The sequence below is a fragment of the Neophocaena asiaeorientalis genome, unplaced genomic scaffold (assembly GCF_003031525.2).
Source record: "Neophocaena asiaeorientalis asiaeorientalis breed wild unplaced genomic scaffold, Neophocaena_asiaeorientalis_V1.1 scaffold22, whole genome shotgun sequence".
NCBI lineage: Eukaryota > Metazoa > Chordata > Mammalia > Artiodactyla > Phocoenidae > Neophocaena > Neophocaena asiaeorientalis.
Genome location: NW_020174422.1, coordinates 1941556 through 1965743, shown reverse-complemented (window position 1 = coordinate 1965743; position 24188 = coordinate 1941556). Strand labels below are relative to the sequence as shown.

The 24188-nt window shown below is 47.6% G+C and overlaps 1 protein-coding gene across 1 annotated transcript in view; it reads left to right on the top strand.

Annotated features, from left to right (window-relative positions):
- Positions 1 to 24188, top strand: part of ITGB5 (integrin subunit beta 5) — a 93942-nt gene that overhangs the window by 8314 nt on the left and 61440 nt on the right. Inside the window, exons 2-3 of the mRNA XM_024756490.1 lie at positions 2482 to 2731; positions 14190 to 14358. Coding sequence (XP_024612258.1) covers positions 2482 to 2731; positions 14190 to 14358 — 419 coding nt within the window. The remainder of the gene's footprint in view (positions 1 to 2481; positions 2732 to 14189; positions 14359 to 24188) is intronic.

Genomic DNA, 24188 nt, shown 5'->3' with positions numbered 1-24188 from the left:
AGTGATCAATTTCTCTTAGAATTTAATGACAAGAGATTTCTTACTTCAGAATAGATAACCCCTTAGTATACAAAGAGACCTATGTACCACATCTCGTTTCCCTCTTTGCCTTCATGTCTGGAAAATTTGGAGTTAAATATAATACCCAAGGCCGTTAGCCATTCACACTCAAGTTTTTGGCAGAATGTCCTGTCTCTCTTTTTAGCCCCACAGGAAATTGCTTTAATAATTGACTTTCAGGGGAACTGAGGCCGAAGTTTTTCTTGTGTAGAAGCATTTGTGTGGTGTTTATATATGCTGTCTCCTTAATACCCACAATAATTAGCATCCCCCCCATTTTACTGATCCAGAAACTGAGCAGCAAGTTTAAAGGAGCCTGAGACCTTGAGCTCTTGGTGACAAGGTCTGGATTCCAACCCAGCTCTTGCTTTCCGAGGCTAATGTCCACTTCCCTCCCATGGGTGCCTTCCAGCCTCCCTGAATCCAAGCTAGTTCCCTGTTTCCTGGTCCTAAAGTGTTCATCTGTAATTGCTCGTAATTCCGCAAAAGGTGGAAGTGGATTCTGGATTAAAGAAGGTATACCTGGAAACTTGGGGGAAGGGCACAAGTAACAAAATACAGGAGACCTTGTAAAGAGGCCATGGGATTGGACAGAGGGGACAGGATCGCAGGCCCTCCCGCCCCTCCCCCACTGCGATGTGGCCTCCAGGGATGGGAGGGGCCCTGTGCAGGGACCTGGGAACCAGAGACAGATATTGTAGCAGTCCGGAATTCATTTTGGAAGAAATCTCGAACATTCCTCTGTTTGAGTCAGGCTCCAGTGGCTTTTAAAAATAGGCTCGTACCAACAGGCAACCCAAACTACATCCATCATCAGGCTAGAGCAGCACATGTAAGGACAAGTCTGGGGAAGCAGGCTTGGCTCTGACGCTCAGACTACCATGGTAATTATAATAATCATACTTCATTTGGGCAGGCCTTCACTGCTTACAGAACACTCCTTCCCACATGAGTGCTTCATAGCCTTCATGCTGTTGTCATTGCCAGTTTACAGTTAAGGAAATGGAGGCTCGGGTTGCACCGCTAGTTGAGGGGCAGAGCTGGAACTTGGACTGAGATCTTGTTAATGAAGTAAGTATGCCTCGTCTGGGGTGGGAGGAGGTGCGGGGAGCACAAAGCACTGGGTTCCCTATCCTGCAAGTTCGAGAAGGCTTCAGCTCGCTGGTTGTCATCTTGAGGTGAAAGATGGACGCCTCTGAGACGTGACCGCGGGCAGATGAGGTGTGGACCCTTGTGCGGGAGCGAGGCCACCTTCACCATTGCACCGTTGAACGCACAGAGGACGTCCAGATTTCAAGTGTGTGTAGACAGTTCTGTCCGAAGAGTTCAAGGACATCTCTTGGTGCCTGAGAGGCTAACAAGCCTGAGGGCAGATAGGATCACCTGGTAAAATTCACTACTTGAAGTTGTTTCTGAACAGTGTGTTTTTAGAGATTATGAACGACGAAGGATCATCGTCCTGGCACGCGTCCTCCAGTTACTGCGCTGACTTGGTTTGGGCCTTTCTGCACACCATGTGGGGCTAGCTTGCAGAGGCCACGCCTGCCAGAAACTGCCTTTCTTTTCATTGTTCTTTTCCTCTGAATCAATTTCTTTTCCCTTTGGCTGTTGACTGCTTATTATAGAACCAAAAGTTATTTTCTCTTTCTCGTAGCTGTACTAGTAGTGTTTCCTTTCTGTTTCTTCTTTTTCTTTTCGATGGTGCTAAAGTTTGGAACATGTCTTCCTATATTTATACGTATAATTTATGATAATAATGATTTGTGTCTGTGATATCAGATATGTTGGAGAACTAAATACGATTGTTTGATAAATGGCTGGGGAGATAGAAATAGGTGGCCCGGCATAAGCATGAACATTTTTGCCCTCTGGGGGTATTTTAAGTAACCATCTTTGTTTTCCCAGTCTCCCTTGCCTTGTACATCTCTCTTCCCCACCTCAGTTCTTACTCATGTCTGTACCCTTCTTTTGTTAATTTCGTTCCTGTGTTCTGTTTCACATACACCTTTACAGTCTCCTGGCCACGTTCCCATCTTGGCCAGTCCTTTCTCTGAAGTTGGTATGTGCTTGGTGGGCTACTTTCACCCAATTTGTGTCTGTGGAATTGTCTGGTGCACTGTCCACCAATTACCTGAGGGTCCTTTTTGCTGAGAAAACAGAACACTACTAGGGAGATTGGTTCTTAAAGAGTTTCCTTAAAAAATGCTGAGGCCTGTGTGTGAAAGGAGAACCTAGAGCTGCATCCTCAGCACCCATATTCCCTTCGGTCACTCTGTTTCCAGAGTGGAAAAGATGTCTTCTGAGAGGCACGCAATCACTAAAGAAAAGTCAGAGGTGGACCAGCTTTGAAAGCAAAACCCGTCTCTTCAGCCCCAGCGAATTGAATGACCTCTAACACGCACGGTCTCTCGGTTGGCACAGGTGACAAGACTACCTTCCAGCTGCAGGTTCGACAGGTGGAGGATTATCCAGTGGACTTGTACTACCTGATGGACCTCTCTCTGTCCATGAAGGATGACTTGGACAACATACGGAGCCTGGGCACCAAGCTTGCCGAGGAGATGAGGAAGCTCACCAGCAACTTCCGCTTGGGGTTTGGGTCTTTTGTAGACAAGAACATCTCTCCTTTCTCCTACACGGCACCGAGGTACCAGACCAACCCGTGCATTGGGTGAGTGACCAGCTGCTCTTCTGTTGGGTATTCAAGGATGGGGGAATGGATCAGTGGGAAGACTGAGCCTAAAGAAAGGCCCAGGGAGGTCATATCTGGGTGCGGGGAGGGAACCTGGCTAAGGTGTTAAATTTGATGAAGGGTAATCCAGCTCTGTCCTCCCTCTGCCTGCGAAGAAATAAATTGTTACAAGGTTGCATAAAGATACAATGACGATAGCTCATTTGTTTTCCTACCTGCCAGACACAGCACTGTTTTCTACATTAATAGATTTTAGAGAGTGTTCTCAGGAAGTGATAGACCCCGGTGATCAGGGAGGGAGCAGGCAGAACAACTTAAACTATCTCCTTGTTTGGAGTGACTGAGATGTTTGGAATAAATGAATCAAAGTCGGTTCCTATTGTTTATATACATAACTATAACTTACCTTGACAAAACAAAATGAAAACCCTGCCCTTTATAGGTGTGATTTTTTTTTTTCCAACATAAGTACTTGAATTAGAAAATATTCGACAGGGCTTCCCTGGTGGCGCAGTGGTTAAGAGTCCGCGTGCCAATGCAGGGGACACAGGTTTGAGCCCTGGTCCGAGAAGATCCCACATGCCGTGGAACAACTAAGCTCGTGTGCCACAACTACTGAGCCTGTGCTCTAGAGCCTGCGAGCCACGACTACTGAGCCCTCGAGCCACAACTACTGAGCCCTCGTTCCACAACTACTGAACCTGTACTCTAGAGCCTGTGTGCCACAACTACTGAAACCCGCATGCCTAGAGCCCGTGCTCTGCAACGAGAGAAGCCACTGCAATGAGAAGCCTGCACACCACAACGAAGAGTAGCCCCCCACTCGCGGCAACTAGAGAAAGCCCGCGTGCAGCAACAAAACCCCAATGCAGCCAAAAATAAATAAATAAATTTTAAAAATTAAAAATAATATTTTAAAAAGAAAATTTTCGAGAAATTATTAGAGAACAAGAGTTTCTAACTACTGCAGTGAGCAAATCCAAAAGTATGTAATGACTCAAACTTGAAGGAAGTTTATTTTCTGCTAACCTAAGTGCAAATGGGTCTCCCGATCAGTGGACACCTGTCCTCTAAGCAGTGACTCGGGGTCCCAGGCTCCATTGGTTCACATGTGGCTTCTAAGGTCATCATGCCTGGAGGACTGCTCATAGGAGGATCCTATGGACCAGGATAGAGTGGCCTTTGCTTCTACATTCTGCTCTACAGAGCTGGGTTCTAGCGGGGAGGCTGGGAACTAGGTTAGCTGTGCGCAGTGGAAGAGGAAAAGGGATGGTGAATAGGTCCCTGCCCTAGTGCATTTGTGTATTGGAGGTGGAGGGTCACTTCCTCCAACTCCCCAATACAACCTTTGTGAAGGTGGTTTGTTTCCTTTCTGGGCTTTCATGTGTTCTTTTAAATGGCAAGATTATGCAGTGTGGCAACGAGTGATAACCTTCAACTTTTTCTTGACTCATTTCCATGTTCAGCTTTGGTTAGGCTGTGGCATGTGAGGCCCCAGAGCATCGCTAGATGAGGCATAGCTAAGACTTACGTTCTTACTAAGTGTCAGGCACCCACTGCACTTCATACCTTATATGGATTATCCCATTAAAATCTCGTAGCAATCTTTTGAGGTCTCTAGAAGTGAGCTGTATTTTATTTTATTTATTTATTTTATTAAATTATTTTTGGCTGCGTTGGGTCTTCGTTGCTGCACGCGGGATCTCTAGTTGCAGCGAGTGGGGTCTGCGTTGAGGTGCGCGGGCTTCTCATTGAGGTGGCTTCTCTTGTTGCGGAGCACAGGCTCTAGGCATGCAGGCTCAGTAGTTGTGGTTCACGGGCTCTAGGGCACAGGCTCAGGAGTTGTGGCACACGGGCTTAATTGCTCCTCAGCACGTGGGATCTTCCCGGGCCAGGGATCGAACCCGTGTCCCCTGCACTGGCAGGCGGATTGTTAACCACTGAGCCACCAGGGAGGTCCTGGTGAGCTGTATTTTAAAGATGAGGAAACCGAGGCTTAGAAGGATTACACAAATAGTAAGGGGTAGACTTGGAATATGAATCGGGATGAACTACTTCCAGAGTCTGTTTCCATCAACATGACGCTTATTTTTTCCCCATCTAAATCACACTGCCACCCAGATGCTTTCCTTGAGTTTGAGTAATAATACCCATTCTAAAACCACCCACCCTTCTAGGCACTTGCCTAAGGGTAATGTTAGGCTGTGCTGCAGTAACAAGCAAACCCCAGATCTCAGTGGCTCACCCCAATGAAAATTTATTTCTTGCTTGTAAAAATCTGATGGGAGCTGCTTTCTGTGGCGGCTCTTCTTCAAGTGGTGACTCAGGGATTCGGGCATCTTGTGATGTCATTTTCGATTCTTTGTCTCCTTGGCTGCCCCCGAGGGGAAGAGGGCTGCTTGTAAAGCCCCTGAGCCTGTCTAACTTCTTGTCCCGGCTTTGGCAGCCTCAGAAGTTCCCAGCTCTGGGTTGGACTGGGGGGTGGGGGTGAGGTGGTATTTATGCTGGTATTGTATGTTCTGAATCCTTCCTGACCCTTCTGTACACACTCCTAGAAGCTAACTTAGATCTTTCCTGGGATTGCAATGACACAACAGTGGAAAAAACAATAAGATAAGAAAAAATTTTAGATACAAACGAGATTCTAAGTTCCTTAGCCACAGAGAGACACTAGGTGTCCTCACTTTCTGGGTTTAGATTCCTCCTGGCCACAGGTAGCTGCTGGCATTATTGTCACTTTGGTCCTGTCCCCAGGGCCCTTTTCAGCTGCATCCCAGTGCCACATGTCTTTTTGTTGGAGTTCTGCTACTCACCAGGAGCAACAGCATCTTAACCCCAAATGTTTTCAGTTCATCCGGAATAGTGATTCTGTCTGCTACTTTTCACCTCCGCCCTCTGGTTGGGTCCTGTCTCCTGAGAGACAGGGCGTGTCTCTACTTTGATTCTTCTGGGGACCATCGGTGAACTATCAGATGCTAGATGGGAGGCTGGCAGAGGATGAAGGACTGGCCTGGGGCCCTCAGCATTGAATATTCAAGGTTATTACACTCTCCTTATTCAGAGCTACTTCTCCAAGCCCTAGAAGGCAGAACCAACTGCAGACAGTAGAAGTTTTGACAGTGAGTTCAAGGCACACTGACAGGCTGCTTGGGAGACAGGAAATCCGGTGAAAGAATGGGAGTTTGGAAGGAATCATCAGGTCTGAGTTATACAGATCTCTCTTCCCTAAGCTGGGCAGCATGAAAGGGGAGTCACCGCATGGCTCAGTGAGCAGGCTGAGATGTATCTCCCGCGTCCAGGCAGTGGACTCTGTGTGGTTGCCTGGGTATCCTCGGAGATTCCCCACGGTTCCTGGAGGAGAACAGAGCAAGTGGGGGGATGTAATCAGGCTGTTTCTGTTCCTGATTCAGCCTGTACATGTGCTTTATTTGCGTTCCTAAGTGTTTTGTTTGTTTTTTTGCGGTACACGGGCCTCTCACTGCTGTGGCCTCTCCCGTTGCGGAGCACAGGCTCCAGACGCGGAGACTCAGCGGCCATGGCTCACGGGCCCAGCCGCTCCACGGCATGTGGGATCTTCCCGGACCGGGGCACGAACCCGTGTCCCGTGCATCGGCAGGCAGACTCTCAACCACTGCGCCACCAGGGAAGCCCTTTCCTGAGTTTTAATGGCACTGTGAATTAGTTACCAACAGTTAAAAATAAAAGATTTAACAAAGAATAGCGAGGATTTTAGGTTTTCTCAAAAAACTGGGAGGTCTAGTAAAGCCGGCCTTGTCCCACATGTTGTTTGGCTGCCACAGTCCCTACCACTCCCTCTTGTCTCCCAGCTGGGCTGCTTCATTGGTTCTGTTATCAGGCCCTCTCCACGTTCTTGGACAGCAATACCATAGAAACGAATATTGTTCCCACAAGACTCTTAGGCAAACGAAGCTTTTTATTGAAAGGATAGCTTGTGCACAAGGGAGAAGGTGGAAAAGAGTGTCAACTCCCCGAGGACTTTCTGGGAAGGGGTTTTAAAGGCAGTGTGAGGGAGGAGGCCACAGGGTGCCTGAGCAGCTTGTGCTTAGTTCTTGGATTGGTTGGCATGGAGGTGAAGTTTGGAGCATCACCAACCTTCAGGTTTCAAGCAGTCTGGGGTCTATGTGTCCGCAGTCGGCAGTTTTCATCTGGGGGCCTGCTTCCTGCTAAAACACCTTAGGAATGCGTGTCAAGCTTTTATCTATATCTTTCAGGGAACTGGGAGTTCGGCAGTTCTGCTAGGTGGCAGATTTATAGTTCCACTTTTGTCCTTTGGAAACCATGTACAGGTGTCAGTGGAACAGAGATAGAGCTAATCTTTTACTCCTGTGAGTCTCTGGTTGTTGTCTCAGAAGCCCAAGCTTTTAGGTGCTGTTTTTCTGGCCTGTCAAGCCCGTTTTCTCAAGGTCGTTCCCTTGGTCCTTTTCCAAAATGGCTGTCCTGTTGTCTTCCTGTCTCAGTTTGAGTTCCATGCTTGGCTCCGTAGTTGCCGTCTGTGATCCTTGTCTGTTCTTTTCCTTCAGCTCATGTGGAGAGAAAAATCACAGCGTTCTCTCTCAATGGTACCTTCTGTTAGGTTTTTTTCTCCTGTGGTGGTGTGGAAGCAGCAGCAGTAGCCCCGGGAAGTTTTGGGGAGATGGGGAGTCAGGAGGAGTGATTTAACCACCTGTGCAGGACATCTCAGAAGAGAACCAGTTTTGTTTTTTTTTTTTGCGGTACGCAGGCCTCTCACCGTTGTGGCCTCTCCCGTTGCGGAGTACAGGCTCTGGACGCGCAGGCTCAGCGGCCATGGCTCACGGGCCCAGCCGCTCCGCGGCATGTGGGATCTTCCCGGACCGGGGCATGGACCTGTGTCCCCTGCATTGGCAGGTGGACTCTCAACCACTGCGCCACCAGGGAAGCCCTTCGTGGGGCTTTCTTGAGGTTTGTCCCGCCTCCTGCTCCGGATGTTTCGGCCAAAGGATCAAAATCCTAGACTTATCCCCTCCCATCTTAGAATGAACCAGAAATGCCAGAGCTGAAGTAAGTAGTACCAGGGCTGCCATAAGAAGAGAAAAAAAAAAGTAATTTAATCATCAGATTAAAGAACTGTTTAATTGCTATTCGGAGTAATAGAAATAGTGTTCCTGGGAAGAGTCACATGGTATTCACTGGTACAGGATTTGATGGATTAATCCGGCCTGTTATTTCTGGTTCTGAACACTTTTTCTTTTGTTAGAGGTATTAGGCTGTTGCTGATATACATGCCATGTCTCATTTATATGTGGCATCTAAAAAGGCCAAGCTCATAGAAACAGACAGTAGAGTGGTGATTGGCCAGGGAAGGGGGAAATGTTGGTCAAAGGGTACAAACTTACAGTTATAAGATGAATACCTTCTGGAGCTCTAATGTACAGCATGGTGGTGATAGGCGACAGTACTGTACTTGAAATATACAACTGTATACTTGAAAGTCATTCAGAGAGTACATCTTAAGGGTTCTCACCACACACACAAAAAATAGAAATACATCTGTAAAAATCTTTGCAAGTGAGATAATACATTTCATCCTTCATCATTTATATTTTTTCTTACCCTTTGTATTTCTCCCAAGAGGTCATGGTACTCCTTCACCCCCTTGAAGGTATTATTTCATTGTCTTCTGGCACGTCCTGTGGCTGATGAAAAGTCTTCTATCTAATGGTTTTCCTTCTCTCTGGTGGCTTTTAATATTTCCCTGTGCTTTTCATGTCCTATAATGATATGCATTCCAATGTGGCTAGGTTGGATTTAGTACTTTTATTTGCATTGTTCAGAACTTGCTCTGCTTGTTTAATCTAAGAACATAGCTTTATTCTTGAAAATGTTCAGACATCATCTGACTCCTGTCTCCGATTCTCTCCATTTTCTTTCTGACGCTACTAGGTGAGTGTTGGAGCCTCTCATTCTAAACTTCATGTTTCTAAATTTTTCTCCCATAACTTCTACCTCTTTCTTTCCCTTAGCTTCATAATAGAAAATTTCTTCCAGTTTATCATTTTGTTCAATTTTTAAAAAAAAATTTATATTGGAGTATAGTCAGTTAACAATATTGTGTTAGTTTTAGGTGTACAGCAAAGGGATTCCATTATACATATACATGTACTTTTTCAAATTCTTCTCCCATTTAGGTTTTTACAGAATATTTAGCGGAGTTCCCTGTGTTATACAGTAGGTCCTTGCTGGTTATCTATTTTAAATATAGCAGTGTGTACATGTCAATCCCGAACTCCCAATCTATCCCCACCCCCCCACCCTTCTCCCCTTAAGAGAAGCTCAGTTCTCTTAAGTCTGTGAGTCTGTTTCTGGTTTGTAAATAAGTTCATTTGTATCATTTTTTTCTAGATTCCACACATAAGCGACATCATATGATATTTGTCTTTGTCTGACTTATTTCACTTAGGATGATGATCTCCAGGTCCATCCATGTGGCTGCAAATGGCATTATTCCATTCTTTTTAATGGCTGAGTAACATTCCCTTGTGTGTATATATATATATATATACCACATCTTTTTTTTTTTTTTTTTTTTTTTGGCCACGCCACGCAGCTTGTAGGATCTTACTTCCCCAACCAGGGATTGAACCTGTGCACCCTGAAGTGGAAGTGCAGAGTCCTAACCACCGATTGCCAGGGAATTCCCACATCTTTTCATCTGTCGATGGACATTTAGGTTGCTTCCATGCCTTGGCTATTGTAAACAGCGCTGCAATGAACATTGGGGTGCGTGCGTCCTGTCGAATCATGTTTTTCTCCAGATATATGCCCAGGAGTGGGATTTCTGCATCATATGGTAGCTCTGTTTTTAGTTTTTTAAGGAATCTCCTTACTGCTCTCCATAGTGGCTGTACCAATTTACATTCCTACCAACAGTGTGGGAGGGTTCCGTTTTCTCCATACCCTCTTCAGCATTTATTGTTTGTAGATTTTTTTTGATGATGGCCATTCTGACAGGTGCGAGGTGATAGCTCATTGTAGTTTTGACTTGCATTTGTCTAATAATTAGTTATGTTGAGCATCTTTTCATGTGCCTCTTGGCCATCTGTATGTCTTCTTTGGAGAAATGTCTGTTTAGGTCTTCTGTCCATTTTTTGATTGGGTTGTTTGTTTTCTTTGATATTTGAGCCACATGAGCTGTTAGTAAATTTTGGAGACTAATCCTTTGTCAGTCGCACCATTTGCAAATATTTTCTCCCATTCTGCAGGTTGTCTTTTCTGTCTTGTTTATGGTTTCCTTTGCTGTGCAAAAAGCTTTTGAGTTTAATTAGGTCCCATTTGTTTATTTTTATTTCCTTACTCTGGAGATGGCTTGAGAAAGATATTGCTGCAATTAGTGTCAGAGTGCTGTGCCTATGTTTTCCTCTAAGAGTTTTATAGTATCTGGTCTTACATTTAGGTCTTTAATCCATTTTGAGTTTATTTTTGTGTATGGTATTAAAGAATGTTTTTAAAAAAGAAGTCTATTTATTTATTGATATTTGGCTGTGTAGGGTCTTTGTTGCTGCGTGCGGACTTTCTCTAGTTGTGGCGAGCAGGGGCTACTCTTCGTTGTGGTGCACAGGCTTCTCATTGTGGTGGCTTCTCTTGTTGCGGAGCACGGACTCTAGGCATGCAGGCTTCAGTAGTTGTGGCGCGCGGGCTCAGTAGTTTTGGCTTGTGGGCTCTAGAGCGCAGGCTCAGTAGTCGTGGCGCACAGGCTTTGTTGCTGTGCGGCATGTGGGATCTTCCCGGACCAGGGCTCGAACCTGTGTCCCCTGCATTGGCAGGTGGATTCTTAACCACTGCGCCACCAGGGAAGTCCCAAGAATGTTCTAATTTCATTTTTTTACATACAGCTGTCCAGTTTTCCTAGCACCATTTATTGAAGAGACTATCTTTCCTCCATTATATAGTCTTGCCTCCTTTGTCATAGATTAATTGACCATAGGTGCATGGGTTTATTTCTGGGCTTTCTATCCTATTCCTTTGATCTATATTTTGGTTTTTGTGGCAGTACCTTGTTCTTCAATTTTTTTTAATCCATACACTGAAGTTTCATTTTTGAATTTGAGTGACTATTTTTTATTTGGTTCTTTCTTTTAGACTTCTGTTTTTCATACTATTTTTTCATAGCCTTCTGATTTTTTTTTCTTCCTAATAATATCCCATTCTAGTCTTTGGTATTTTTTCCTTCTCCTTGAATGTTTTAAATATCTTTGTTTTAATGTACTTTAGATAATTTTGTTACCTGTTTCTTGAACTGCAGATCCTGCAGTTGGTTGAATTTGCTGATACTCCTTCATGGTAGTTTATTTCTCATGGGGTCTATAACTTTTTCATTAGTTCCTCTTCATCAGAGGTTGTTTGTGCCCCAGGGGTACTGACTTCCCTGCAGGGTGGTTTTCTGTTCCCTGATGCTAGGATCCTTTGGGTTTTACTGTGGGACTAGTTCTGTTTATTTCTCAGCAGGGGGGTTCCTTCCTTGTAAAAGTAATGAATTCTGACTTGTTTAGGCCTGGAGTTACAATCTTTATGGGTGATTCATCTCACCATGAGCCCAGAGTGCATCTTCCTTGCTTCTCTCCCAGGCCAGTGGCTGGAATTTTTCTGGGTTTGATTTTAGTGACAGGGCAGCTCTTTGTAACACTCATCTTTATGCAGAGAGCCCTGTTCCAGTGCTCTGCCCTGCGCTGGCTTGAGGTCCATCATCTGTCCCTGTTAGAACCTGGCCCCAAGCCCCAGACCTTTGTCAGGCCCCAACACGCTAGGGTGGGGGGGTGGGGGATCCCTTTGCCAGGAGATCCTTGCTCACTTCCCACCTAGTTTAAGTCCGTTCATTTGTGCAATGCTTTTCTCTCCGTTCCTGGCACCTGGGATTTCCCCGCTAAGCTTCCAGTCTTGGCTACATATTAACATTTTTGAAGATTAGATTTTTACGCAGCAGTTCTCTTTGTTTAGAGGAAGAGGAGAGGTCTTGCCCTGTCAGCTCCATGGTCCACAATATTGTCCTGAAGCATTAGATTGTTTTTTGGGTTTGCCTACATCTAGCATCTGCAAATAGGATTCACTTTTTATACACACATGCTCCCCCAGACTCTTTAAGCATATATATTTTATTCATCTTCCTGGTTCATAATTCTTAATCCAGTAAAGATTTAGTAGGCCCTAAACTGGGGTCCTATGGCACAGACACAGTTGGGGGTGGGAGGGCTTCCTGGCATGAGACCCTCAAACACCCAGATCTTCAGGTCGCTCAGACAGCTCTTCCAGGGGTTAAATTAGACACAGTTGACATTGTTTTCCAGAGACTACGGAGACATTCAACAGAGCCTGTGTGACAAAGCTGTTTTCCTCTCACTGAGAGGTGATTCTGGTTTGGTTATAATAAATTCTCTGCAATGAAGACTTCTCTCTGGCAAACACATTTTCTAGTTCCTGATTTTTAATAGTAATTCTCCACAGTAAAAATATATCTACTTATTCCCCTTTGCAGGAAGGGAAGAGGTAAAAAACGCTGAACTGATTTAGCTGAGCATTTCACAGCTTTTCTGGTTTTCTCATTGAGCAGCAGTCATAGTTTCGTTCCTCTTCTCCCTTCCTCAACCGACCCCATCAACCGAGACAGTAAACACCTGAAGTCCGCAGCCACGGACCAGCACAGCACAGAAGGGTGAAGTTGCTCAGAGGGCGAGGGAGGGGAGTGAGAGTTTGTGTACATTTCCTTCCTCCTGGGCCCATCTATTTGTCTGATGACTATGATGGGACCTCAGCTCACTTCCTGCTTCCAGCTGGGAATGCAATTTCCATGACCTTTGTCTTTATGGGGAACTGAGATGAGAATAGAAAGTTTGGGTGGCCCGGAGGCATGGGTTACAGAAGAGCCTGACCTGTGCAAACACAAGGGGCGGGTGAAGATTTTGGGGGAAGGAGGAGGGAGTGAAACAAAGGAACGGCAAGTGGGGACGGCAAGTGGGGACAGCTTCTCGCAGCTCTCCCTGTCCGGAGGCACCGTGGCCATCATGGCAGTGGGGTTGACCCTGCAGAGGCGCCTTGCTGCGAGTGACTGATGGAGCAGGTACCGTAGGCCCTTAGAGGGGATGAGAGATCCTCTTAGAAAGCCCAAGGTTGCCTCTCTCGGGGAGGAGGGGAGCCTTTCAGACCTGCTCCAGCCGCCCTTCTTGATGGCAGTGAGGCAGGAGCTGCTAGGAGTTGCTAAGCCTGTTTCCCTTCCCACGCACACGGCTTGAATTGGGTAGGCAACGAAGCCTTCCCCTCATGCCTCTCTGTTGGTGTTTGTTTTCTGTCTTAGTTCTGAAAGAGAGGCTTCCTTAACATGGCCACAGACCTGCACAGTCTGGTCCAGCTTGCCTCCCCAGCCTCCTCATAGCCCATCTTTGCCCTTGTTCCCTGCCTTGCAGTCTAACTGGCCTCCCTCTGCCCTTGGGCTCTCTGTGCTCCCTTCTGGCACAGGGCCCTTGCATTTGCACTTCCCTCTCCCCTTTTACCCAGTGAACCTTTTTGGAAACAATGTAAGGCCCCTCTTCCTATTTCATTGGTTATATAGCCAAGTGAAACTCCTGCAGATGTGATTGGGCTCTAACTTCCTCTAGGAATGGGGCCATCTCCACTGCAAACTGAAGATGAGAACACCCAATATTCAGGAGAAAGACATGACATTAACCTCCTATTGAGGTGCAATACTTCCCTCTTTCCAGATTTCCAGGTAGCATTTTCCATTCGAAGATGGTTTGCTTCTAAGTGATTTCTCTTTGCGTCTAGGAGAGCTGATGCTTTATCATTCCAGTACTTATAAATGAACGAAGAAACAGAACGTTTTCATTCCTGTTGCATTTAGTGTTTGCTCGGTTGCCAGCACGTCCTGGTGGTCTCTGAGTGGGTGGACACGAAGGGGTTACGCGATCCTTTGTCACGTGGCAGCAGCAGAGTCGATGTAAGAAGCTGGTTTCGTAGAGTCACTCTGCTCACGCTGCCCTCACTCGACATCGCCCGCCTTCCTCAGCCTGTGAGAGCCTTCCTTCCCCTCGGTGCCGCCCAGGCTGCGGTGCCTGTCCCACCAGGCGCTTGCATCTTCCAAGGCCCGCGTCAGGGCGCCTCCGTGACAGCTTCCTCTGACTGCGGTAGCCCACTGTTAACCGCTACTTCCTACGACCCATTTGTTCATTTCATTCACCTACAGCCTGGTATGTGCTATCTCGCCCGCAGTTTAGAGCTTGTGTTTGGAGAGTAGGGACTATGTCATTTCTCTGTGCTCCCCCACTGTGTCTGTCCCAGGGGCGCGTGGTAGGTGCTGAGTGAGTATTCATTGGTGCCGTTCAAGGCACTCAGTAAATGCACAGTTACTTGGTTGTTTAAGATTTTGGGACAATGAAGGAAAAGTGACTCTTCTCCTCTTTCTCTCCAGTTACAAGCTATTCCCAAACTGTGTCCCCTCCTTTGGGTTCCGCCATCTGCTGCCTCTCACAGATAGAGTGGACAGCTTCAACGAGGAAGTTCGGAAGCAGAGGGTGTCCCGGAACCGCGATGCCCCCGAGGGCGGCTTTGACGCAGTGCTCCAGGCGGCTGTCTGCAAGGTAACCTTCCCTTCTGGCTCTGCCCCTGCGTGGGAGGTCAACGGAGAGGTGTCAGTGTGGGTGACGTGCGTTGGCACTGCCTGCAGATATTGAGCCACCGCAGCCTGTGGCCTCCTGTCCACTCTTGCATCAGAGGGTGAGCTCGGTGGGCCCTTGGGAAAATCTACAGAAGTCAAACCAGCTGGCGCGCAGGGATGGCTTAGGGCTGGTGTGTGTCTGTGTCAGGGTGTGGCTGTGTACAATGGGATGTTGTCTTTGCCAGCAGACAGCTGTTCTGTTTTTCTATATTTGGCTTTTTTGCTGCTTTTGGGGACAGGGAGCAGGGGGAAGAAAAGGTCAAGCCATATGCATAGAATCTTGTAGAATTTTATGGCCCAATTTTGGTAAACATTAAAGAGTGCTCTGTTGGGGAATCCAGCTAAAAAGAGAAGCGCTTGTCATCTTTGGTTTTCTTTCTGTTTGTTTGTTTTTCTCGTGTTTCTCTGTGATATGTGAATCCAGAAGGGAGGACACAGACTTAGGTCAGAAATGAACTCATGCTTTGAGACATTCCAATCTCAGCAAAATATGTAAATGGGATGTTGGTAATAACTTATTCTGAACATAATTTTCTATATCAAGACAGCCCAATAACAATAACAAAAGATAAAAATAAATATCACTCTTGAATTTGCTATTCTAGCACATACTTTAACATTTTTTTCCATAGTGGTCACCATATACTATGCATAATTGGTAATGCTTTCTTGACCATTTTGGTGGGCTCAGTAACAGGGCGGTGGTTGGGATGCTGATGTCGGGGGGAGGGCTGGGTAAGGAGGTTAGAACTCAGTTTGGAGGGGCTGCATGTCTGACCTCAGAGAGCCTGTGTTTAGTGTGTCACAGATTCACTTCTCCTCCTCTTGGTCCTCGACAAAATGATAAGAGAGCCACGGTTGTCCTTTCCGAAATAAAAAACTGAAATGGTAGACAGGAGGGATAAGGGGAAAGAAAGATATGAAGAAAGCACAGGTTCCTCAGTCCTCTTCTTGGTCCCACTGCCTTTCTTCCCGTCCCTGTGTCCTTGGGGCCACCCCGGAGAGGACGGTCTCACAGTAACCCCCTACCCAGGACGGCTGCAGAGCGGCCCCTGCCCAGCCGCTGGCTAGAGCAGAACAGTTTGATCCAGAGGCCCCTGATGCTTCGTAGCAGCCCAAGAAAGCCAGATGGGACACAGCTAGAATGTGTTCGGCTCTGAATCTTTCAAGTGCATCACAGAATAGACAGTGTATGGATTTACTTCAGAAAGAAAAATTATGTTTTTGACTGGCATTCAGATTATTGATTGTATGGGGTGTTATATTCCGGGACATCCTGCCAAATCCACTCTTGGCAGGAACAAATAGTGCAGGGAAAACAGGAGATCCCTCTTATCTCCCCATCATGGGAATATTGTGGGTTTTCTTTCCGGGGGAGGAAATTGTCTTTAAGGCTTGAGGGGAAGAACCCAGTGACAAGCCTACGCACTGTCCAGTTATATTAATTCTGTTTAATTAGATGAATCAGAATGGCATGATGGAATGCTTGAGGCGCCGTGGTCCATGAAAATATGAAAATACGCATGAAAACATCCTTCCCTTGGAAAACTCAGTATTTCAAGGCTCGAGTGCTTCAAAGCAGATGTTAGCAGATTTCTTCAACTCAGTGCCCGCACCTGGTTATGAATTATTGTTGGCGTGAGAGGCATTTTAGTGTGTGTTTCAGTTTTATATCTTTTGGCATTTTTCTCTTATTCCCCACCTTGGCCTTTGTCATGGGGCGTCCCTGGAAAGTTACTAATTGCTTGGAATTATGCAGTCGATGAGATCCCGGCTTTTCTCCTCACCATTTCTTTTCCTCTGTGCTGTCAGTGTGTGTTTGGGTACCTATCAGGCAATTTCTTTCTCACTTGAAATCACCTATTTATGACGTCATCTTCCTGGTTAACCACAGCCTTATTTATAGTCGCTAAATATTGGAAATAGATTATGGCCTGTTTATTGATGAAAGGCTATAACAATCACACCCTAAAAGAATATTTGAGCACTTGAATAATACTTAAGATAAATTAAGAGAGGAAAGGAAAGCAAGTGATAAAACAGCATAGATGTATGACCCTATTTTGCAAACAAAAGAAAGAAAAATATGGAAAAGACTGGAAATAAATAGACCAAAGTGTTAACAGCAATTGTCTCTGGTGATAGGATTAGGTGTGGTTTTTATTTTCTTCTTTGTGTTATTTTATATTTACTTAAATTTTCACAATAAATAAGGTACGATTTTTAAAATTTGTAACGGAACATTTCAAACATATAAAAGTAGAGAGAATAGTGAAAAAAAATCCCATGTACCCATGGTCCATCTGGGACAGTTACCAATTTGTAACCAATCTTGTTTCATTTGCCTTCCTAACCATTTTATTCCCCATTATTTGAAGTAAATCCCAGATATCATTTGTTTCAATGGTAATTAGGTTTTTAAAGTTTTTTTTAAAAGCCCTAAGCATGCCTTACTTCGTTGACTGAATTTTCTGCCTTCTCCTGATTTGCCCAGATTAAAGGCCCTTCCTCTTAATCCTGAAAACTGAATGTGACAGAGCCAGCAGGCCTGTAATCTCTGCAGTTGGAGAGGCCTCTCTTGCAGGCTGGAGCTGGCTGGGCAGCTCCGGCAGCAGTGCACGCTCGGCTTCCTTTGACCCCATGCCCTGGAGACGGAGCTGATAACAGGCCTGCTTCATAGCCCACAGGAGGCTCTTTGTTCTGATTTCAGTCTCACTCTGGTTTCCCTGGATGGACTGTTAGTTACCAACTTTAGGGACTTAGGGGTATGGAATGCTCACATGACTGGTCTTAAATCCCACCCCCAAGGCCAACTTTACATTTCCTGGAAAGCTGCTCTTTGCAAAAAGAAGGAAACAGTCTGTTTCTACTTAGGATTCGATTTAGGAAGTAGAACTGCTTCCACGAGTGGAAGTTTTCAGTTGCCATCTTTCCCCCCAGCAGGTCACATTGTTAGGAGAGGCTGTTGAAGAGTAGGAACCCCTCTGTCACCAGTGCAGGCATTTTTCCCAATGCTGTACCGGCCTGGGTGGGGATGAGGGAATGCCGCGACCCATCATTTCTTACCTTTACCTCGAAACCTATTATTAAACTTGTTTATACTTTTTCTTGGTCTGAATAATAGTTTCTCCCATTACCGCTTTTATTGCTCTCCTGGGGCTTTTCTAGAAGTTGACTCTAAGTTGTTTATTCTGAAAATGTATAGGTGCAAGTGTGATGAATGGTTCAGACTGGAACCATGGCTGCTTTCCTGTTCTCCCCAAATAGGGAGAGCTGGTGCCCTGGGAAGACAGAGGGCAGGGTGGTCCAGGAGCTCTGAGTTGTCAGTCATGGCTTTGCTGCTCTCCATGGCTCTCAGGTTAAAGAAGTTCCCTGCAAAGTTAAGCCTGGCTGGGTACGTCCTGGCCACACGGATTCTATGGGCTGCTTTCTCCCGTCAGACAGAAAAATCAGATCCCTGCAACCCAGCCTGTTTCCCTTTTGGCCTCATCTTCTAGCCCCCTAACATTTATCCTTCTTATCCTTTCTGTTTTAAGCTTGATTATCTAATGTTGTGTTATTTATTAAGTTTTTAAAGCATTGTGTGTCCTCAGAAATAGGTGGATAAGTAAGTCTTAAAGCAAACAAAGTAAATTTGCATTGCTGAGTAAAAAGTCTTGGCGTGGCTTGGGTCCTTTATTCCTTGGCTGGCGAGAACATCCTAATCTAAAATGGCGACCACATCCCCAGAGAGGCCGAAGGAACGGCTTCCTCCAACAAGACTTTCTGCAGGAATACAGACTCTGTGGGCCTCTGGAGACAAAATGATGGCTGCCCTTGCTCTGCTGTCATCCGTGCTCCAGCTCTTTTGTATACACTATCTCTGATTCTCACAACAGTCCTTCAGTGTATTGGTGGTACTTGTCCCCAGTTTACAGGTGAGGAAACTGAGTGTCACAGGGTTCACTCTACTTACTGTTGGAAAGGGGTGGAGCCAGGATTTGAACCAGATCCAGTTGATTCTAAAGCCCAAGCCCTGTCTATTACATTGTGCCAGGTGCTTTGGGAAGTAGCGACAGTGCCGTGCAGAGCAGAGAGGACTTAGAGTCCTGTTGTCCCGATTCAAGCTGTACCTCTTCTGCTACTAACCGGCTCTGTGGCGGCCTGAGTGCTCATCTGGAGGCTGCAGGGAGGTGGGGCTGGAGGGGAGGAGGTCCAGGATGCCCTCCAGCTGTGCTGGTCAGTGCAAAGGACTTGTCACAGCATTGTGCCCCTTTGCCCAGAGCCCTTGATTTTGCTTTTTGTCTCTCCTGGTTCAGGCTTGAGCTCCAGGCCAGGCAGGGGCTGCTGCAGATACCAGGAGAGGGTGGAGAATTCCCCATTCCTGGAGGCAGGCTCGGCTGTGAGAGGTTTTCACTCAGCCCAGCCTCCCCCGGAGTTGATTTGGCTTCTTCCGACTTGTTGCCTGATTTCTTTTAGACCTGAGACTTGTCATTTTTCCACGCATGAATTGAGCAACGTAGAAAACTGCCTTTCTTTCCTCAAGGAAGGCAGCGGCCCCTAACGCCTTCATGCCCCCCGAGGGGATGCCCCCATAAGTCCTGTGTTCATGCAGTCTGGGTTATCTGTCTCGGCATGTGTGAGCCGTTTGTGCCAGCAAGTTGCACCACGGTTTCTGGGGCTTAATGCAACCCACCCTGCTTGCTCTTCCTCTGGCTCAGTGTCTTTGTGAAGCCCGTGAGAGTATTGGATTTCCCTGTAACCCACGGAGGCTGTGGGGCTGTGGGTGGGCATGCAGGCGCTCCGCCCGTGCCCGGCCAGTGCTTTTGTCGGAGGTGGTAAAGGTCCTCCCTGGCTTTCTGTTTTGCACATGGTTGTGGTTTATTGTGTACGTTTGAATCACTCGACTGTTTTAGTCCCTGGAGGGACGTGTCCTTGTTCTGCCTTCTGCCCGTGAGCTGTGCTGTAGGCTTCACTGCCCCGCTCACAGCTGCTGGTTCTGCTTTCCAGCTCAGGAATGTTTATTGTGTGCCCAGTAAGTGCTCAGTGGCAGGTACGGTGAAGAAAATTAGAGAAAGATGAGAAAAAGTCCCCATCCTCGCGGATTCGATTTGAGCTTTCAGATCCACTAGAAAGGAAATAGAACAACTCATTTGTAAACATTAAATGGAACCGTGTGAAATTATGGACATGTGACTATCAATGAAATTTAATATTTGACCATTGATAGTTTCCCCTACAAAAATAGAAAACTCATATGGTTCAGCCTCATATTTACAAACGTTTTTCTTTAGTTCAGTTGGACTTGCATAGAGTCTACGTCAGACATGTTCTACTGCATGTTGTTAGGGCTTGGGCTCTAGATGAATATCTAAATCCTGAGTCATGGGCCGAGATTTCTTTTCCCTAAGGAAAGGAATATTGACATTTTTGCCCTTCTTAAGTTGAACCACAGACAGATTTTTAAAAAAGATTTTTCATTGCAAAGCATGGACGGAAACGGGAGAAACAAACTACTGGTGAGAACGTGTTTACTGTTACAAAGTGACAGAAATAGGCTTGAATGTCCACATGATTGGGGAAGCGAATTACAGAAAGAATTCAGCCTTATTTTTCCTTAAGTGCATTGTAGGAGTCAAGACTCCTTAGTCCCCAAGCTCAGATCTGCTGTAGGGTCTGCCCCTTGGCTAGTCAGGTCAGCCCCCTTTCCTTCCTCATTTCTTCCCCCAAACCTGTTCTCTCTCTGTGCTTGCCTGAAAGGTCAGTGTACAGAGTGTTTCAGTTTTGACTTCTGGAAATTTGTTGGGCACTTACAGTCTGCAAGATGCCCCACGAGCTGCTGTGAGGCTTGCACAGATGACTGAGCCACAGCTCCCGTCCCCGGGAGCATCACTGCAGTTGGACAACAGATGCCTATACGACAATCTAAGGTACCGGCGGAGTGCATGGACACTATAGAACGTCTGGCCCTGGTAGGACCCAGTGGTTGAATCACAGTGTTCTTCCCCTTCAAGGGTCTCCTTGGTCTCTTTGCCTCCCCGTTGTTTGCCCTGAGGCTCTGGTGTGATGGTGCTACTGATTACCATTGGCTGCATGCTTTGTGAGAGCCAGGCTCTATGCCAAGCACCTCAGTGGGGCTTGTTTTACTTAATCCTTTGAAGGTGGTTGTACTGTCTGCTTTTGATAAGGAAACAACCCTAGAAAGGTTGAGTAACTTCCTGAAGGTCTTACAGCTGGAAATGACACAGCCAGAGATGGAACTGTACCCACCTTCCCGGCTCCAAAGATGGGAGTTCTCAACCTTGACCTTAGATAACCTGCCGTCTTTTGTGGCCACACAAGAGTGGAGAAGTGGGAGGGGTGTGCTTCCAAAGAAGGCAGAGTCCTCCTCTAAGGAACCATTTCGCTTTCCCACGTGACCCAGTTTGCCAGTGGTAGAGCCAGGACTGACTCTGTCCCGGGAAAGACAGCTGCACGTACTGCTGTTCTCTGGAACTAAGAGTTTCCTGTTTATCAGAAACAGTTATAACATGGCTCTGGCAGCCTCCGGGTTTTCTAGGGAGACCACGGGTACTGTCCCAAGGTCGGTGCGCTGCTGGAGCCTAGCCCTTTGAGTGAGCCTGCTTTTTTTTTTTTGCGGTTTGCGGGCCTCTCACTGTTGTGGCCTCTCCCGTTGCGGAGCACAGGCTCGGGCCGCGCGGGCTCGGCGGCCACGGCTCATGGGCCCAGCCGCTCCATGGCATGTGGGATCCTCCCGGACTGGGGCACGAACCCGCGTCCCCTGCATCGGCAGGCGGACTCCCAACCACTGCGCCACCAGGGAAGCCCAGCCTGCTTGTCTTTGCCCTTGGTTTCCCCATCTGTGACACGGGAACACTGATAACCCCCTTTTCGTTTATAATTCATGGTGTCTCGGAACCGTGGGTTCTGTTCAGCTCTCCCAGATAGCGCTGTGGAGACACTCTTTCAGGTGGCGCTTCCTTTTCGCAGTGAGGGAGCATGTGGCTGGTGACTCTTTAGTGACAACTGAGGCCCGTGGGCTATGTTGACACCCGGCTGGAGGACCCAGCTGTCTGGGTGGCCATTGATTTTAGTTAACTTAGACTGACATCGAGAACAGAGAAGCCCATCATTTAAAGCTAGTGTTTCTGTCCTCGCTGAAACAGCATCCTGATCTAGGCCTCCCCTGTACTGAACACTGTTTACCAGAGAGAGTACTGCGGGCCTTTTTCTCGGAACAAGCAAGCCGAGGCAAACGAGCCAGGCTGTATTCGGGTGGGCCCCACCACCCATGTCCTCTAAGACCGCTGGGTGGGGCGTCAGCTTTTCTCAGATTCCCAGGCCCTCCCGTGCACCCTCCCACAGGGCATCCCTGAGCCTGCCTCTCACACTTGTCATGCTCTGCTGTGGTCCCTGTGTATAAGCAAGTCACTAGGACATGGATATTGGGACCCACAGGCTTCTGTGAGCCTGTCGGAAGATTCAGCTGCCAAACACAGGCCGTGCGCTGCAGGCCGCAGTCCCAGCCCTGCCTTCCTCTGCAGCCAGACCACATCCAGGGACCTGCATCTGCCTCTGGGGCTGTGTTCAAGGCAGACGCTGATAGCTAGAGAGCAGGGAGGAGTGAGTGGATGGTGCCGGGGCTGGAAACCACACCTCTGAGGAGTGGTTAAAGGTTGACCGAGACGAGAGCCACCCCAGGAAGAAGCGTGTTACCTGACCTCAGACATCACTACAGAAGAGGGCTGTTCCAGGGGATGAGCTAGGCTAGCCACAGGGAAGCAGGTTTGAGTTCAAGGCCAGGGAGAAATTTCTAGCGAAGACCTGCTCAGCTGTGGAGCAGGCTGCCAGATGCGGCAGTGAGTCTGAGTGGGGACCCCAGGCCCGTGCGGAGGAGGTGCCGGATGAAAGATCCCTGCACGGGTGGAACGTGGATGAGCCAACCTCGGAGGTTCTTTCCGAACTTCAGGTGCTACTTATTTCCTCTGAGGCAGCTTTTCTGCCCAGTAACCCACTGGTGCTTTTGTTCTACAGTGGCTCCTTCTGGCCTGTCTGGTCCTCACTGCACCCTCTTAAGCTGCATTTGTGTTTGGCCACCATGACCGTGAACTCCGCCGTGCACACCCATTCTGTGTGCCAAGCTCAGCGTGCCTGGAGCTGGCGCCCGGAAAAGCTTTCCACTCCTGATGGCTTCCCCGTGGAGCCACCTTACCAAGTGGGTAAACGTCCAGGTGCGGTGGGGCAGCTCAAGGGCACCCAGGGACAGTCTGGAGGTGGGCGGGGGAGGATGGAGGCCTTTGAGTGACCTTCCTCTTTGTCAGACCGTGTAGCCCCTTGCGTGTGACTCGTTCCAACCCCAGAAACCAAATTGCCGCACAGGCCAGAGCTTCATGTCCTCAAACAGAGAAATGACATCCTTACTCCCTAGCCGTTATTTCACTGTCTCTGGGGCCACATGTTGGAGGTGAACAAGCCAGCAAGTCTGTCTTCACTCTTGGGAGGAGCCAGTTTGTATTTATTTTCTCAAAGGTTGTAAGGCCTGGCCTTCCACCTCCATTCTGCTTCCCCTTTTCACGGACTACTGTTCTCTCTTTGCCGTTTCAGGATCCCAGGTTCCCCAGGCTGACTTCCAGGCCTGGCTGCCCAGGGCCTCCAATAACCATCCCACTGACTGACCTGGCCCCTCTCCCCTCCTCCACCCTTCTGCAGCTCGTGTTGGATGATCTCCATGGTCCTGCTGCCACCCTTTCTGCAATTCCCATTAGTTTTCTCAGATCTCAGTGCATGGCAGGTGATCTGATGAAATATTTTCACTTAAGTTAGCCCCTTACTGCTTCCCGTATTTATATGATTAAAAGAAGATGTCTGTTGGATTGCAAAGCATATTAAATAGTTGGTGGAATTGGGAGTGATGTGATTGAAGACTTCTGGACATTGTGAGGGAGGTTTTCTTGTTACCCAACCCTGATCTTGTTCACGTATCCACTTACTACTCATTCCTCACCGAGTGCCAAGTATGTGCCAGGTGCAGTGCTCTTTGTTATTCTAGCCTCTACATCCCTTCCTGTCTTCTCTCAGCTCCAGATCTCTGCTGCTTTCTGAGGACAGAGCAGAGTTTGGTAAGTTCTCCACTGAGCTTCCAACTGGAGAAAGTCATCTCTGGCCTCAGCACAGATTGGACTGGTGGCCCGTACAAAACCAGAGGGTTTGCCTCCTGGGAGTGGACGGAGTCAGAGGTTCTGGGCTTGGCGGCAGCTCCTCCCACCACTCATTACTTCTGACACGTGTGTCCAGAGTCTGTGGATGGCTGCTTTTCACATAGCATGGTCTCCTGCGCACATGTGTGATTCGCCTGGAACAGCTGGAGTAAACGTGGGTCACAGAACACATCACCCTCGGGTGGCAGAAGGCAGGCTGGTGGCTGGGAGAGGGGTGAGCCTTGGGCCTCGCCTGCTCACCCAGAGTGGGCTTAGGAAAAGGAGGGTAAAACACATAGCATTGCCCAAAGGCTCTGGCTCAACACAGGTCATGGGAGTGGACTATAAGACAGAATGGACAGTTCGGGACTGGACGGGTGTTGCGGTGGGACCAGGGAAGTAGGATGAAAAAGATAATTCTAAGTTTTCTAGATAAAACATTTGATGGTCCCTTTGTCAGCAGTGGGGAAGCCTGGAGGGGAAGATGGTGCATCAGCTTTGGAGAAGTTGAGTTTTGGGTGACGGCAGACATGTCTGGCTTTTGGTCCAGACCTGGGACTAAAGCTCAGGAAGGAGA